The sequence below is a fragment of the Diplotaxodon limnothrissa genome, linkage group LG17 (genome assembly GCF_057381915.1).
Source record: "Diplotaxodon limnothrissa isolate DT_005_m linkage group LG17, D_limnothrissa_male_GT1.1, whole genome shotgun sequence".
Taxonomy (NCBI): domain Eukaryota; kingdom Metazoa; phylum Chordata; class Actinopteri; order Cichliformes; family Cichlidae; genus Diplotaxodon; species Diplotaxodon limnothrissa.
The window spans coordinates 38,648,558-38,666,566 of record NC_140612.1 but is presented as its reverse complement, the minus strand read 5'-3'; the positions used below and the strand labels follow the sequence as shown (position 1 = coordinate 38,666,566).

The 18,009-nt window shown below is 44.4% G+C and overlaps 1 protein-coding gene across 1 annotated transcript; it reads left to right on the top strand.

The window, feature by feature from the left end:
• The first annotated feature begins 8,676 nt into the window (after positions 1-8,676).
• On the top strand, positions 8,677-16,708 carry LOC146615410 (sodium-coupled monocarboxylate transporter 1-like). The gene is made up of 17 exons (XM_085376342.1): positions 8,677-9,020; positions 9,383-9,502; positions 9,628-9,693; positions 9,804-9,855; positions 9,948-10,015; positions 10,912-10,950; positions 11,385-11,500; positions 11,617-11,757; positions 12,082-12,211; positions 12,305-12,393; positions 12,520-12,629; positions 12,761-12,828; positions 13,320-13,406; positions 15,471-15,685; positions 16,068-16,165; positions 16,299-16,387; positions 16,470-16,708. The coding sequence occupies exons 1-17, from the start codon at positions 8,796-8,798 to the stop codon at positions 16,572-16,574; spliced, it is 1,818 nt and encodes a 605-aa protein (XP_085232468.1). The 5' UTR covers positions 8,677-8,795; the 3' UTR covers positions 16,575-16,708.
• Positions 16,709-18,009: the final 1,301 nt, after the last annotated feature.

The window sequence follows — 18,009 nt, the reverse complement described above, 5'->3', positions numbered from 1 at the left end:
TAAATCCAGAATTGAATTCAAAATCCTGCTCCTCACATACAAGGCCTTAAATAATCAGGCCCATATCACCATATTACCCCATTAGAGCACTTTGCTCTTGCACTGCAGGCTTACTTGTTAAACGTAGAATGGGGGAAGGAGCCTTCAGTTTTCAGGCCCCTCTTCTGTGGAACCAGCTTCCAGTTTGGATTCGGGGGACAGACAGTATCTCTACTTTCAAGATTAGGCTTAAAACTTTCCTTTTTGCTAAAGCATATAGTTAGGGCTGGACCAGGTGACCCTAACTGTAACATCAGTAAAACCTTTTCTCTGAATGTATTATTATATTATAGGCGACTGTTGTTGTGGTTTGGCGCTATATAAATAAAATAAATTGAATTGAAAATTGAAGGCTGGCTTCAGGTACTGTCTGTAGTACGCTGCTCCCCAAGGGTATTTACGGCCAAGATACAGGAGCTTGTTTGGAGATGAGAGACACATTTTTAAAGCTCTACAGCATTGCACACCACCCAGCCTTTTCTGTTTTAACACCAGTGTACTTACATTTTTGTACAGCCTGAGAACTTCAGTTTTTGGCCATGGTCTTTCACACTTTTCAAAGCAGAAGAGGAGAAAGTGAAGGCCAGGAGAGAGAGCACACAGAAACCATTACACAACAGTAGAAAGTAGTAATGGCCCGCTGAAGCTGAAGCTCCGGTGCGTGTGTCAAAAAAATCAACACACTGCTTCAGAAGCACTGTATCGAAGCTTGATTCATTTGGCCAGAGTCACGTGATTAGTGACGTCCGAAGCTTCATTTAGAACCTAACTGCTTCGGTATCTGATTCAATGGTTTATAAGAAAGCGAATAATTCGCGGGATTTGTGGAGTGTTTTGATGGTGACGGATAGCGAACCACTGATCATTCCACTGAGAGATTTGGAGCCAGCGAGGAATAGAGGAGGTTCTGTTGTGTGGGAGGATTTTGAGTTGATTTTTGTCAATCGGGTGGATTTTCCAGCTTTGTGTTCTGGCCGTTTGCTTTTGTTTGTGCGTGTTTATTTTATCTTTTTTTTTATTTTTTATTTTTTATCTGAAAACGGGAAAAAGGTAAAATGTCAAAAATCTGCTTCCATAATATAAATATTGTAGCGTCCCTCGACAGAAGACACAGACGATACCCCATAGGGTACCCTGAAGGAAACTGTTGCAGTTGGGCATGGGATTTGGCTGTGGGTCCCTTCCGTGCTGTACAGCTGTCACAGCGGCGGCAAAAGTCCTCTACATCCCATCTATGTCGGGCCCAATAGAACCCCTGCCGGAGGCGGCGGAGTGTTTTGGTGACACCAAAGTGGCCAGACCCTGGGGCCCCATGCACTGCGCGAAGCACCATCTCCTGCAGGGCCCGCGGGACAACCAACTGCCACCTCGTCTCGCCCGTAGCCGGTTCCTTCCAGCCCCTTTGTAGCACTCCATCGTGCCGCCGCAAGGCATTAAACATGGACCAGAGTCCCTTTGTGGCCCGTGACAACATGGCGATTTCCTCCCATTGGGGTTGTCGCTGTTCCTTAATCCACCCAAGCACTGGCTTGATGTCAGCATCCTCCTCCTGTTGACGTCTCCACTCCGTTACATCCACAGCAACCAGCCTCTGACTGGATGGCCATTCCTCCACCCCCGTCACAGCACACTTTACATCGGGCACCAATTGGTCCTCCTCCTGAGCTTCCTTCCTCTCACAGTAGTGGCATCCATCCTGGGCACAGGGTCTGCGGGAAAGCGCATCTGCGTTTCTGTGTTGCACGACCGCAAAATCATAAGCCTGCAGGTCCTCAATCCAGCGTGCTAGCTGCCCCTCTGGCTCCTTGAAAGACATGAGCCACTGCAAGGCAGCATGGTCAGTTCTGACCGTAAAGTGGAGGCCCCCGAGGTAGTACTTAAAGTGGCGTATGGCACATACCACTGCCAGCAGCTCCCGCCTTGTGACACAATAGCGGCGCTCAGGTTTGTTGAAGGCCCGACTATGGTATGCCACCACTTTCTCCCCGCCGGGTGTCACCTGGGCTAGCACTGCACCAGATCCGACACTGCTGGCATCTGTGTCAAGGACAAAGGGCAGAGTGGGGTCAGGCGGAGAGAGCACTGGGGCCCCCACTAGGGCTTCCTGCAGTGAGGTGAAAGCTACCTGGCAGCCTGCTGTCCACTGGAAGGTCACACCCTTTTGGAGCAGGTGGAACAGTGGCGTGGCTATGCAGGAGAAACCCCTTACAAACCGTCTGTAGTACGATGCCAAGCCCAGGAAGCTCTTTAACTCCTGCACAGATTTTGGGGTGGGCCAGTCCTTAACAGCTTGGGTCTTATCATCCATGGTGCTGACCCCCCGGCCCCCAGTGGGTGGCCCAGGAACGCAACCTCATGTCGCATTAAGCAGCATTTCTTTGGGTTGAGTTTTAGCCCTGCTGCCAATACCCTCTCCAGGACCCGTCTGAGGGCCCCGAGGGCAGCGTGGAAAGAAGCACCATGGACCAAGATGTCATCCAGGTAAACCACGCATTCTCCGCGGGGAATTCCAGTGAGCACCTTATCCATGAGTCTCTCAAACGTGGCAGGGGCATTGCAGAGGCCGAAAGGATGAACTTTAAATTGTCATGAGCCTCCACTGGTAATAAATGCAGTCTTTGGTCTGGCATCTGGTGTGAGGGGTACCTGCCAGTACCCGCTGCGTAGGTCTAGGGAGGAGAACCATGAGGATCCCGCCACAATGTCAAGGGTCTCATCTATACGTGGTAGAGGATATGGGTCCTTCTTTGTCACCTTATTCAAAGGCCAGAAATCTACGCAGAACCGCCAGTCTTCCTTCACTTTCTTTGGAACCATAACAACTGGGGAGGCCCAGGGGCTGGTGGATGGTTCAATGAGTCCAGCACGCTGCATCTCTTGCAGAGCCCTCTCCGCTGCAGTCTGTCTGGCCAGGGGGAGGCGTCTAGGCCTCATCTGAATGGGCTGTGCATCTCCAGTATCGATGTCATGTTGAAGGAGGTCAGTGTGGCCCATATCATCCTCTGAGAAGGAGAAGCAGTCCTTAAAGTCCAGCAGCAGCTGCCAGAGCAGGCCCTGCTCGCTAGCAGTCAGTCCATCGCAATTCTCCTCCCACACCCCCCTCACAGCTGAAACTCTCCCGCCCTTGTCCGGCGGTTCCTTGGGGAGAAGGGGAGGGCATGAAGCGGCATGGGGTGCAGTTGAGGTCAGTGTAAGTGGTTCCTTGGGGGCGGCCGGACTACCAGTCAGGTCCGGGGAGGAGTCGGCTGCCAGCTCAGAAAGGGCGTGGGCCTCAGGGTGATCAGGTTGGGGTGGCCACCTCAACATCCGAACAACACCACCGTCAGGGAACGAGAGCGTCCCCCCCCCCTTGTGTCAATAACGCAGTCCAGTGCCCTGAGTACATCCAGCCTCAGTATACAGTCTTCCAGGTCTGCAACCCATACAGAGCAGCGGACTGACTTCCCCCCCACACTCAGGGTGAGCAGTGCTTCCCCTAGCATGGGGGCCCGCTCTCCCGTCACAGTCTGAAGCTTCACCATGGTAGGGAGGATGCGATCCCCCCTTCCCACCACATCAGGTCTTAAAACTGTCGCTGAAGACCTGGTATCCACCAGGGCTGAGCACCATAGTCTATTCACAACTAATGGAGCATACCAGCAGCTGCCAACCCAAGTCCTGCCCAACAAAACAAGACGCTCCACCTGTCCATCCACAGCTCCGCAGGGGCGCTGTGCACCCCCGTGGGCCCTGAGCTGGGTTGTTCCTCTCGGAACAGGAGGTCGGGACACAGCCCCAGGGTCCTGCATCGTCCCGGTTATGCAGACCCCATGTCGTTTCCCTGATCCTGGCGGGCGTGGGGACAGTCTCGGGCTAGGTGACCCGGCCGTCCACATCCCCAGCAGACCCTCGGCCCTCTTCTCGGCCTTTGTTCCCCACGTAGCGTGACAGCTCTCACCAATTGGGTCAATCCCTCCGCCCATGCGGGTTCAGCAGCGCCCGGTGCAGTCCCTCCTGTAGTCCCCGTCTGCAGTCCCCGTCTGCGGTGGCCTGGTCAACTCAGTCAGGGGTTTAGCAGCCCCAGCACACAGTAACTCTCTCTCTGTAGCCAGCTCCAGGGCCTCCTGAAGGGATTTAGGGTGAGCTAACAGTGTCTGGATCCTCAGCTCATCTGGAAGCAGGGCCTGGAGGAAGTGGTCACAAGCTAATTCGCCCTGGATGGTGGGGGGCATGTGGGCATAGGTGCGGTGGACCAGCCCTTCAATGTCATTAGCTAGGTCCCTAATGGATTCTCCTGGTCGACGGCGGCGGCTGCACAGTTCGGTGCGCAGCAGGTTCGGAGCAGAGCAAGAACCAAACCGCCTCTTCAGAGCCCCAACCAAAGCATCATAATCCCCCCTGCCCTCTGGGCTCAAAAGCAGCAAGCTAGACAGGGCATCGCCAGTAAGGCACATAGCTAGCTGCAGGGATTTCTCTTCAGCAGACCACCCACCAGCCCTGGCCAACAGTTCAAATTGTGCATGAAAAGCTTCCCAGTCAGCCTTGCCATCATACCTGGGGGTCTTCATGGAAGCGTGGAAAGTGCCTCTATGCGTCGGTATGTCTTTCTCCACACCCCCAGCCGCTGCAGAAGTCCCCAAATAGCTCTTTCAGCCACTCGAACGGTGAGAGGATGCAAAGCCGGCTTCTCTCGCTCACCCGCTCTCTGTGCTCCGCGAACCTCCGGTCCCCGGCGGAGCAGTCGTGTCCGTGAGCTTCCGCTGTAGGTTTTCGCTTGATCTTGGAGTAATCCATCGGAAGCATTCCGCAAAGTCCCGCAAAAATCTCCAGCGTCCACAGCCAATGCCGTGAGTCGGGGCGGCGTGAGCGCAGATAACTCCGGAGGTGAAAGCTTCGCTTTTACTTCTGACACCAGTGTAGCGTCCCTCGACAGAAGACACAGACGATCAGCGTTCCGGTTACCGGTGTTTATTCAGAATAGTAACACGGGCTACTGTGGGCCGTAGCCAACGCCAAAACAACAGGGAAAAAAGTGCGCTCTACAGCAACAGCACAACCCCCGACACTCTCTCTCTTCCGCCCCACACCACACACACTCTCTCTAACCCCCGCCCCCGAACACTCTCAGCCAACCACACACCTGCTCTCCTCCAGACTCTCTGTCATTGGTAGCTGATCTGATTGACAGGCCAACCGGCCTCTAGACTACCGCACATTCAAGGACACTCAGTAAATCACCATGCTGCGGGTGTGGTCCAACTATGCCATAAGTAACTGGCAATTCTGAACACAAAACACTGATAACACAACAGTCAACTAACTTGTAACCCAGTCCATTACAATATCATTAAATAACTTTAGAAAAACTTCCACTTGACTCTTTACATGTAATGTTGTAAAAATATATATTTTATTGTTTAATTAATCTGAAAATGTTAGTCTGCCAAATGTGCAGCAATTTAATTTATTTATTCTCTTTAGTTGATAGTTTGTGGGGCCCAGGTAGACTGTATAACTGCATATCTACCAGTTTCTCTGCACTCCAGCCTCCTCTGTGCCATGTGAAGGGATTTTCCTTAAGGCAGGAGAAATGATCTCCACGAAAAGGAACAGGTTCGGCCATCGCACACTAGAACAAATTCTCTTTTTAAATAAAAATGAAAAAGGGTTACCTTAAATGCATCATGTTTTTAATTTGCAAGTTCATAAGCATTTTCCTTTTCCATTTCACAATCAATTCTACCCCCAGGTCAAAAATATGTCTGGGAAAATTTCCCTAATATAATATTATTTATAAATACACCCGTCTAGCAATTAATTGCATAAGTGCATGGAGGCAAGACCTCAGAGCAGAAGCATATTCCATAATGTGTTGTACATTATTATATGTATATATTATATTAAACGTGGTATTTTTCAATTATTGTATTTACCAACATCAAGAAGTCACAAGCAAAGAAAGACCACACCATGGTGCATATTTAAACAAGGAGAGTTTACTGGTCAAAACTATTTATTAAACAAATAAAACACATTTTTAACCACCAAAAAATACACGTTCAAAGCAACACAACAGCGGCCCAATATCAGACAGAATTCCACTCTGTAGAGTGGGCAATCATAATGAAGCAGTTGGTTTTATTTTGTGGATTCAAGCTGCTCTTCATATTTTTGGCCACCAGATGTCACCAGAGAGGACTGTGTTGAAAAGCTTCGAGTAATGAACCGTTTTTCAATACAAGCTTCAGTGCTTCAGGAAGCTTCATTTGGCCATCACTAGTAGAAAGTAAAATTAAATAGTCGGGGGGGGGGGGGGATGACGACTGACGACTGCTCAAGTGAACTACAGATACCTGAAAGTTGTAGGCCCTAGTAGGGCCTCCTGAATTTGCCTGTGTCAGTGTGTCCTACCATCTGTCCTGCCTTAGGTGCACCTTTTTCTTTTGTACAGCTGAAAGGTGAGCTCTGGTGCCAGAGAGCAATGTTAGTTGCAGTTAGTGAGGGGTGTGTGTGTGTGTGTGGGTGGCTGTGTTCGGTGGTTATTTACCCCTGCTCTGCGGAGAAGAGTGTTTAATGACTAAACTCTTTTTTTACTTTTCAGTTTACTGACCTATGCCTGAGTTTTTGTTTGTTTCTGAAAATGGTGATAGCGGCTTGTCCGTCTCTTTTAGTTGAGTTATTAATAGAAACTTTAATAACACTTTTTAACCCTTTTGCCTCCCTGTGTCCTTTTTCCGACCCAACACTTTTTGTTACATTCCCTCATCGCCTGGACCCTTTTAGGGGAAATATAAAAAAGTATTTGTACTTTGTTACTTAACACCTCTGGGCCACATAGTTTACTTAATGCAGCTTGTTTCCTAGCTGTTTCCATCACTTAAATGATAAATGTCAAATGTGAAGTACAGGATTTTAATAACTTTCATTACACTCAGCACAGTCTCTCATCAATCATCAACACATTGGCTGCAGTGACTCTAGAGGAGCTGATCAAGCCAAATGTCACACTGACTGACAGACAATTGCTTTACATCTCCAGAGCACTGAGTACGTACCTGATCTGTTCACAGTACATGGTGAACTCTGTCCTTTGAGCACTGGTATGTGACTGAGGCTAAAGCTGAATTAGTTAATAAATCTTCATGATTAAAATGTCAGTTGTTACACGATGTTGTTGCAGGTTGCGGTATCGGAGGGTTGTGTGTTTCTATGGCTGGCCTGGCATCACTTATGGGACTACTTGCTCAGGTAGTGAGAATCTGTTGATACAAGTCACAACATGAAAATGCATGAATCTTAAATGTGGCCTACCAAACACTTGAACTTTTTAAACATGTGCATGTGTATATAAAGCATTTAAGGTTTCACTTCAGATGTCTCTCACAGGCAAGAACCATCATGGGTGGGGTCAGTGGAAGTTATAGAACTGTTTGGTCTGTTTGTGTTGGGTATCCTGTGTCCATTTGCCAACTCTGCCACTTTTTCCTCTTCCTTTGATTTCATTACATATATATGATCAGATAACCATGACAGGACAGCTGCACACAGATTGAAGATGCATTCAAAAACATTGAGCCAACTTAAACGTTGAGTCAATTGGGAAACATCTCCCTAAGTTAACAAGTGACTTGCTCATTTAAAATGAATTTGACTCATAGTCCATCCATTTCTTCCACATATACACTCCGGGTCACGGTTGGACTGGAGCCCATTCCCGCTGTCATTGGATCACTGTAAAAATAAAAAGTGACTAAATTATTCTTAGCACCTGCTGGGGTTATTAAACCCTAAACAATCAGAACATAGATGGGAAGGGAAAGGTGGGATTCATAAAATCCATCAAATGAAATGTTAGAGTGAACTTTATTGTTATTCGTACGAGCATCCAGCATTATACCCTGCACAGTGAGAAACTAAAACAATCGCTTCACATGTGAAAAGGTACAACACCAGGGAAGCGACTAATCACTAAACAGAAGAGGCAGTTTATGAAACTCTTATCAGCCACTTACAATTTATTGTTATTACTGTGGACCCATTATGACAATACAACAAATGAAAAATACTAATGAAAAATTTCCATTGAGAATGAGAAACAAACAAAAAGAGGAAGGTTTCTGTCATTGAATTATTTATCCCTTACTTTGGTGTATAATATGAATGGTCATGGTGAACATCTTTATCAGGAAAAACTGTGAAACTTATGAAAATACAGTCAAAAGTCCTAAGTTTAAGCTCTAAAGATATCCAGTGGGGCAGTCTTTTGGCCCACGGGCCCTATGTTTGGCACCTTTAGTCTATAGGATTACTTTTAATGGAGAAGCACAATGGTTAAACAAGTGCTTAGGATGCCATAACAGTGTCTTAAATGCAATAACCGATTATTAAGAGAGCCCAGAACAAATACACATGGTGTTCCAAATGCAAACACAGTGTAATTTGCAGAAATGAACCAAATCTCAGGACAAAGAGCACGTCCCTGTCTGACATCCACCAGCCACATGCATCCAGTTTTCTGATAGTTTTCTGGTGGTGGCACAAAGTACTATTGTTACCCACGTTTTATGTGTTTGGGTTCAAACTCTAACTTCTAAACTTTATTCATTAACTTTGAGTGTCAAGTTAACCTGAAAGGACGCGTGCGCGCACCGTCTGGAATAATTTATCTTACAGTTCAATAGAGTACCTGGAGGTGATGACACCGCCTTCCCAGTGATCTACAAAGCACTGCCTGATAAACGCTTTAGCTTTATTTCAGTTTTGCTCCGACTGATAAAATGTCTGGGGATGCTCACTTGCTCGTGGCAGCAGACTATGTGGTGTTTGCTGTCGTTCTGCTCCTGTCTGCTGCTGTTGGTTTTTATTACGCCTGGAGAAGCAGGAGACAAGGAACCTCCAGGGACTTTTTAACTGGGGGCCGAAAACTCAATGCCCTGGCTGTCTCCATGTCCCTCACTGCCAGCTACATGTCATCCGTCACTGTGCTCTCCAACCCAGCCGAGGTAACGTGTCGGGACTGTCCTGGATCTGCACTCAGCTTCCTCAGCGCACAAACATTTATTCAGAGCTTAAATTAGAATTTTACAAAATGCGTAAAACTGTGATTTCTGTGCATTAGAAGACGGCTGGAGTCAGCTAACCGAGCATTACTTTGAGTGCACCGCTTTCAATTTCAAACAAATCAAATAACGAATTTAAAGTTTTCGTGTTACTCACCAGAGTTCAGCACTGTTCATATGTTGCTCCAAAGCTCGTTCAGTATCAGCAGCATCAGCGTTTCAAATGATCTCCGGCAAAGTTTCACCAGCCAACCAGCTGTTTTGCTATTTTGTGTTTCCATAAATCTTTTTCAACCTGTCCGTAGGTGTATCGCTACGGAGCCATATTTGGCTATTTAAGTATTTCCTATGTAATAGCAGTGGTGTACACATCCGAGGTCTTTCTCCCAGTTTTCTACAGACTGGCCATCAACAGCACATATGAGGTAACTGTGGTTTTGTTTACAACATTATTACTAGTTTTGCCTCTGATTTGTAGGGAGTGAGGGGAACTAGAAGTTTCATGTATCAGTATCAATATGCGTCTTTTCTCTGTCTGGTCTCTGCCAAGTATCTGGAGCTGCGTTTCAGCAGAGCCACTCGTCTCCTGGGAATGCTGATCTTCTTTTTTAACGTAGTAAGAAGCCAGTGGTTCAATCTTTGTAGTGCTTTGACTTCTGCACATAAAACTACGTTGGTATCAGCAGAGACATGTTGTTGCTGTGACTTTCTAACTCTTTGCCACAGTTGCTCTACACTGGACTTGTAATTTATGCTCCAGCTCTGGCTTTGAACCAAGGTATGTCAGCTCCAGTTCACAGCAGTTAAGTTCGTGAAGGGATCTTGAACAAGAGTGTTTCCCCTGTTAATGAATTTCCCTTCTTTTTGCAGTGACTGGTATGAACCTGTGGGGTGGGATTATTTCGACAGCCACTGTTTGTACTTTGTATTGTGCACTGGTTAGTAAAACATTTATTACATACGACACACACACTGCAGTGCATCACATTGTCAGTCGAACCTCATCGAGCATCACTAAGCCAGGAACCTTAAGAGACCCCCACTTTCACATTCAGCAGAGATTAAATGAGAATATTTACATTTTCCTAAAATTCACGAGGTCCCCTTCCCATTTACCCTTTAAAACAAAATATCTCTCATGTAACATCACCTCTGATTTTTTAAATTTGATGCTTTCACATGCAATCATTAAGGGTCAAAAGTTGGAACCGTCATTGCATAATGTGTTGCATGGTCATAAGCAGAGAGGTCTCGCTGCGCTGCCCTTAGACAGTTAACATGACGAAGCTATTGAGGAAAAAAACGCCACGTATATCTTGTTTATCATGACTCTGGTTTTACGTGGCCTATCACCACAATTTAAAAACTGGTATATATCACCTTGTTGCTTTGGCATCTTAAAGTGGTCATGTGATTGGCTTACCACGACCACTTTATTCTTCCTCAGTCAAACAGCAGCACTCATGCGATTGTTTTGCCCCTTAGCTACAGGTGTTGTGCCAAATTACAGCTGCTTCCGTGCAACTTCTATAAGATGCGGTAAGCTGAAGACAGCTTCAGCCGTCTGTTTGTTGAAAAATAGTAACAGACCGCATTTTCTTGTTAGTAACGGTAACGGCGTTGTAACAAAAGGAATAGTAATTAGTTCGATTACTCATTACTGAAAAAAGTAACGTCGTTACTTGTAACGCCGTTATTCCCATCACTTGTGCTTTCTGAAAATGTTCTACTACAGAATACGGTCACATATTTCCACGTTATGCATTCTGTTCATAAATACAGCTTCCTAACCTTTTTGACAGAAATTTTTCTTGTTTTGTGGCGTTTGTTACAGGGTGGCCTGAAAGCTGTGGTGTGGACAGATGTTGTTCAGGTAGGGTTCTGGATCAAATAAATTGAAAAAAATACACAATACAACATGCCCTCCAAATAGTTGTGGTAGATGGCTGCCCCTCCTTGATGTTGACGTTTCTTCCTGTTAAAAGGGAGTTTTTTTGGTTCACACTGCCATTTGATTGCTGGCGTTTTCTCTGGATTGTAGCGTCTTTATCTTACAATATAATGTCCTTTTGTTATGATTTGGAACCATATAAATATATTCCATATTCTATGTAAGTAAAACTGAATTAAATTGCAATCAGGTTTCAGTCTAATTTTATCGACACCACAACCACGTTTGAGTCATGTCTTGATTCTTTGCAGTATTCATGTAAATTAGCAAGAATTTGATAACTGGGACCAAAATCTGTCAACATAGTTACAGAATACAGATCTGCCAACCAAACAAATCTCTGATTTTTCTTCCAGATTGGAATAATGTTTGCAGGCTACATGTCTGTTATAATCAAATGTGTGATCTTAAAAGGAGGAATCTCCACTATCTTGTCAGATGCCCAAGAAGGAGGAAGAATTAACTTTGTGGAGTGAGTATATGTGATTGTGTGTGTGTGTGTTGTGCGTGTGTGTGTGTGTGTGTGTGTGTGTGTGTGTGTGTGTGTGTGTGTTATACTAAAATCATCCTTTCATTGTGTAATCCCAGCTTTGACATAAACCCTCTGAGAAGACACACTTTTTGGACACTAGTCATTGGAGGGACATTTGGTTGGAGCTCAATTTATGGGACCTACCAACCTCAAGTTCAGAGATACAACTCCTGCAAGAGCATTAAACATGCCAGATTGTGAGTGATTCAAAGGAATGTATTCCTTCCTTCCTGTTTAGCTTGCAAAACTAATAATTAAAATAATAATAATAATAAAAAGCCCCAAAAAACAATGATATATGACACGTCTATTTCCACATCTATGTAAATTCTGATTCAGCCAAAGGCACTACATTGGTGGGGTTTGCTGGCAAATGACACGTTCTTATCATAAACTCGGAAAAGATAACCATGATAAATGATGACATCATCAGCATAGAGTGATAAGAAATATAATCTCGTTTGCTATGCTACACTGATTTTTGTTTGCATACGTCACTTTTTCGTGTTGTGTTTTTTCAGAGCTCTCTTCATCAACGTGTTAGGCCTAGCTTGCACCCTGACATCGTCAGTGATTTCAGGGCTGTGTCTTTATTCGTTCTATAAGAACTGTGACCCATGGAAAGCTGGACAAGTTTCATCACCTGATCAGGTACATACACATAAACAAAGAAACCACAGGATGTTTGTTTTTATTCAAGTTATTTTATGATCTTAAAATATAAATCTTTTTTCCCCTTTACAGCTGTTGCCTTATTTGGTGATGGATATCTTGGCAGATCACCAAGGGCTTCCAGGACTATTTTTTGCTGCAGTCTATAGTGCCTCTCTGAGGTTCATACAACATAATTTGTTATATTTTTATTCATGTTGCATGTAACATTTAAAGCTGTGCCACATTTGAAGTGTCAGTTATGTCCATTAGTCCAGAGTAAACATGGTTCATTTCTTCATGTTCAGCACAGTTTCTACTTCAATCAACGCAATGGCTGCAGTGACCATGGAGGACCTGATCAAACCACGCATTAAACTATCTGAGAAAAAGCTTCTCTTGATCTCCAAAGGGCTGAGTAAATAACGGGTTTTCTGTTGTTTGTTTATAACACAGACTGCATGTTATATTAGATTAAACTGAGCACTGCTACGTGGATGCGGCTGTTAGTCGATAAAAATGTCATTTTGTGATGTGATGTTTTTGCAGGTGTGTTTTTTGGAATTGTATGCGTTGCCATGGCTGGACTGGCATCACTCATGGGACATATGATGCAGGTAGAGGGATCTGTTGATGCAGAGCTGTCAATGTGTTCAGGCAAACACATCCAGGAATAGGAATGGGTATCGTTTAGGTTTTATCCAATACCAGTACCAAACCGGTACTTTTGAAACGGTGCTGGTGCTTAAACGGTGCTCGAACCGGTGCTTAAAGAATGGAGAACACACACTTTGTCCAAAAACCTCTTATGTTTAGCTGTTTTTTTTGTAAAAAGATAACAATGTTAGCCTTTTACCTTTGCAAAGGTAAAATGATTGGCTAGAATCCAAAGTGTATGACATCTCAGGAAAAAAAAGCACCGAAATGTGCGCTGCTTTTCGGTCTGGTTACTACCGTTTATGTCAGAACCGGTACTGGTACCCATCCCTATCCAGGAATGTTGTTGTTTATTAGAAAGCATGTTAATTACGTAAATAAGTACATCTTTCACTTCAGTAAATACGACCATTTTTAAAGTGTTTTTTGAGCTGCAGGTCTCTTCAAACAGGCAGTGTCCATCATTTGGGGGGTCACTGGGGGTCCTTTACTCGGTCTGTTCAGTTTGGGTGTCCTCTGTCCATTTGTCAACTCCAAAGTAAGTCCATTCTCATTTTGGTATTTTCCTAAATCAACCTAACATCAATTTATCATCGTATAACATAGTACGGGAGCATTTTTCTTATTAACAGTATTAAAAAACACTTTATTAAATGCTTAATGTTTTAAAAAAAATGTTAACAGTAGGATAAAAATAATAATGACCAAACTCAGGGATGTGTGCCGAGTCCCCTGCTGTACGCTCTATACACTCACGACTGCACCCCCCACCCACCCATCCAACATTCGTATGCTGTAAATATTAACTTTAACAAGTTTGCTGATGACACAACTGTGATTGGGCTCATCATGACGGGAGATGAGTCTGCATACAGGGATGAAGTCGAAAATATGTCATCAAGGTGCAGCTGAAACAATCTGGTCGTCAATACCAAAAAAACCCCAAAGAAATAGTAGTTGACCTCAGAAGGAACAAATCTGACCCCCAGCCCATACACATTAATGGGGACTGTTTGGAGAGGGTCTCTGACTCCTGGGCCTGCACCTGGGTGGTGACCTATCCTGGAAAACAAACACCACAGCTATGATCAAGAAGGCACAGCAGCGACTCCACTTCCTGAGCGTCCTGAAGAACAACGCCTTAGCCAAGGAGCTGCTAGTGTCCTTCTACAGGTGCTCCATTGAAAGTACACTGACATACTGCATCCCAGTGTGGTTTGCCAGCAGTATTGCTTAGGAGTAAGCATCACTCCAGAGGGTCATCAACACAGCACAGAGGATCATCAGCTGTGATCAAGAGCTGTACTCTTCCCTGGAGGAGGTGTACAGGTCCTGCTGCCACAGGAAAGCCTACAGCATCCAGAAGGACACCGTGACAGTTTCACCTCTCATCCGAGAAGCTTCTTCAGTTCTAAGGTCAAATGGTGGGGAGTCCCAGATTTAAACCTAGTGGTAGTGTCCCCCCGCAGAGGGACAAAAGGACCCCCTGATGATCCTCCAATCGCCTGAGCCAAGGTGTGAAACTGGGTGTGGGTCCCAATCAGCCAGGGTTTCGGGTGAGTTCATTGTGAAACCTGGCCCCACCTTATCATGCGAATTCCTGAGGTCAGATGGCCCAGGATGTAAGTGGGCGTTAAGGCGTCTGGGGAGGGATCTCAAAACTGGATTATAAATGGCAGACAGTTGGTGTCGTAAACCACCGCCTCTGTTCAAAGATGGTCGCTCACAGTGGACATAGATGGCTTCTTTCACTCCTCTCTCAAACCATCTGTCCTCTCTGTCCAAAATGTGAACATTGGCATCCTCAAAAGAGTGACCTTTGTCCTTAAGATGCAGATGGACTGCTGAGTCTTGTCCTGTGGAGGTGGCTCTTCTATGTTGTGCCATGCGCTTGTGAAGTGGCTGTTTGGTCTCTCCAATGTAGAGGTCTGGGCATTCCTCGCTGCACTGTACAGCATACACCACATTGTTAAGTCTGTGTTTTGGGGTGTTGTCTTTCGGGGTGAACCAGTTTTTGTCTGGGCGTGTTGCTGGGTCTGAAATACACCGGGATGTCATGCTTGGAGAAAACTCTCCTGAGTTTTTCTGATACACCGATAAGATTCTGATAAGAAGGACAGACGCAACAACATTGTCATCCCCTATGTAGCCGGTGCAACGAGCTCACCCGAAACCCTGGCTGATTGGGACCCACACCCAGTTTCACACCTTGGCTCAGGCGATTAGAGAATCATCAGGGGGTCCTTTTGTCCCTCTGCGGGGGGATACTCCCACTAGGTTTAAATCTGGGACTCCCCACCATTTGACCTTAGAACTGAAGAAGCTTCTCGGATGAGAGGTGAAACGTCTTCAAGCAACTTAAAGAAGTCCAGACGCTTTTCTTTGCAAGCTCCTTTGACTATGATGACCTGGATGACTGAGAACCTTCACAGACAGACTTGTACATACTATTTTTTTTTCTTTGTTTAAAATTTATCGTACATCTATACTTGTTTCTCTTAACAGTGCCCCCTTCCACTTGTACTGAATGGGTTTACATGCAGTTTTTGTTGTTCAAAAGCGCAATGGCAATAAAGATTCTGATTCTGATATTTGTCCACAGGGAGGTCTATGTGGTCTCGTGACAGGATTGGCTGCAGCTGTCTCTGTGAGCATTATAGGGATGATATCCCCTTCTCCTCCTGAGATGACCCGACCTCTCTTTCTGAGCACTGAGGGTTGTAACTTTACTACTGGTAGCAGTTTCAATTGGACTACCCCACTGCCAACAGAACCAAGTCTTTTTACCACAACCCCAGGACAGAATACTGATGACATGTAAGTGTGGTCGGGTCTGTCTTGAATGAATGAAATATTATCTGGTGAGATGGGATGACGGAGCTTTCCTATAATGAACGAAAGTATAGTAAAATAAAAAAAAGGCCATATGATTTAAAAAAAAGTGATATAGTAAGGGGCAATGTTGTGAGGTCATTAATAATAATAATAATAATAATAATAATAATAATAATAATAATAATAATAATAATAATAAACCTGGTGGAAAGCATAAATGTGCCCTAGTCTTGTTGAATATATTTTTCATTTGCAAACTGTCTTCACAAATTCCTTTGTAGCCTTCAGAATACTTTCATAATATGGTGTAATTACATTAATAAGACATTTGTTAACAAGATATCTACTAATCTCTCACCACCAGACATGCGGTTCAGTGGCACTCTCCATCCTACCTTTACTTCGGTGTCATTGGAGGTTTAACATCTGTTATTGTTGGAATAATCATCAGTCTCTTGACAGGTAAAAAACAAATGAAATAAAATAAATAAAGATTTTGTCATTAATTACCTGTACTTGGGAATGGATCTGTGATCTCATTTTCTTATTATTTCATAAGGACTTTTTGTATTTGTTCTTCCACTTATCATTTCAGGGGGATTGAGGGAGACGGTGGACCCAAGACTTATGCTAATGAAAGAAGACACTCTTTCTTATCACCTGTTCAAACGTGTCAAAGATGGGGTACGTGCTGAAGAGCAAAGGTATCAAAAGCAACCGACTGATGACAGGCGCTCAATTCTGTCTTGTACTTTTCCTTCCTTAGGTCATGGGAGGAACAGACAATGTTGGTCAGCCAAACAAGGAGGATGGAATCAATAAACCTGCAGTAGGGAAATTTGACAACAATACCCGTGTCTCATCTTTTTAATGACCGATACAGCTGAAGAATTTCACAACAAAGCTGCTGTAAAGCTCAAATCCAGGATTGTACTCATCTGACTTCATAAGAAATGAGACCAAAGGAACTGAGTTGTCAGCGAGAAAATAATGTTTTTATTTTTCCAGTGATTCAGTAAAAAGTAGAAAGCACTTCTTTCAAATATCTACTTGTGTACATGATGATTGCATGTTTCTATTGTTTAGATTAACAAATTATTAATAAAAAGCCACATGATAAACATTCCAATTCAAATTTATTGTACAGCGCCAAATCACAACAACAGCTAACAGCTTCAAGGTGCTTTATATTGCAAGGTAAACCCTACAATATGACCCCCATATTACCAAGTACTTTGGTTACAGTGGGAAGGAAACCTAAATGTCAACAAAGCTAAGGGCGGCGAGGCGTCATTGCGGGTGCCGCTCAGGTGCGTCCGCCTCCCCTGCAGCGGCATTGCAGACCACGCCCCGCAACACACATTAACGTGGTAAAATACATATTTAGGCAGAATTTTGCAAATTTCTATTTTTAATTTTTTTTAGCAGCATATTGCTTTTTTTCCAATTATTTTTTAAAAGTCAGGTCGCCCTATGACAGCTGGGATAGGCTCCAGCGCCCCCCGCGACCCTGAAAAGGATAAGCGGAAGCGAATGGATGGAAGTCAGGTCAAGGCTCCAAAAGCCCAAAGGCAATATGAGGGTGGCGGCTCACAACAGTTTTTGTTAGCTACATGGATCATTTTAGTTCAGCTGGGTGTCTTTCCTTTTGTTTCCTTTAAGAGTTCAAAATGTGTTCATTACATAAATAAAATGTAATTTTCTCTATAGCACTTCATGGATTTCATAAGCAACAAACATTAATTGTTCACACAATGGTAAAAAAAAAAAAAAAAAGGTAAAAAACAATGTTGTGTACAGTGTTATTTTCATTTTAGATGTCAAAAAGTATTTGCGGCTAATTCATTCAATTTATTGTCTTTATTTATAACTGGCATTATTGTTTCATTCTATTATAGAATCTTACAAAAAAGAGGCAAAATTGTATTCCATTATGCTTTATTAGCTGTTTCGGTGAAAAACAAATCAGCAATGCAAAAAAACAAAAAACAAAACAAAAAAACAAAACAACACATTTTAAAACAACATACTGGAAAACAGTTATTCATCACTTGATTGCTTCAATACAACCCTTGGGCACCTCGCTCTCTCTCTCGATCAAATCTCGCTGTGGTAGCAGCTTTGAACTCGTATGACCCAGGCTGATACAGGGTGCCCAGTCTGGATCCAGCATTTTGTAGTCTCGGTTGTTGTGTCCTTGGGCAAGACACTTCACCTACCGCCTACTGGTGTTGGCCAACTGTAGCTTGCCTCCACCAGTGTGTGAATGTGTGTGTGAATGGGTGGATGACTGGGTGTGTAAAGCG

Coding starts and splice junctions, on each gene's coding strand:
- LOC146615410 (XM_085376342.1), top strand. CDS start 8,796: ATGTCTGGGGATGCTCACTTGCTCGTGGCAGCAGACTATGTGGTGTTT. Junction 12,394..12,519: donor GTCTATAGTGCCTCTCTGAG/GTTCATACAACA, acceptor CTTCATGTTCAG/CACAGTTTCTACTTCAATCA. Junction 12,829..13,319: donor TCATGGGACATATGATGCAG/GTAGAGGGATCT, acceptor CTCTTCAAACAG/GCAGTGTCCATCATTTGGGG.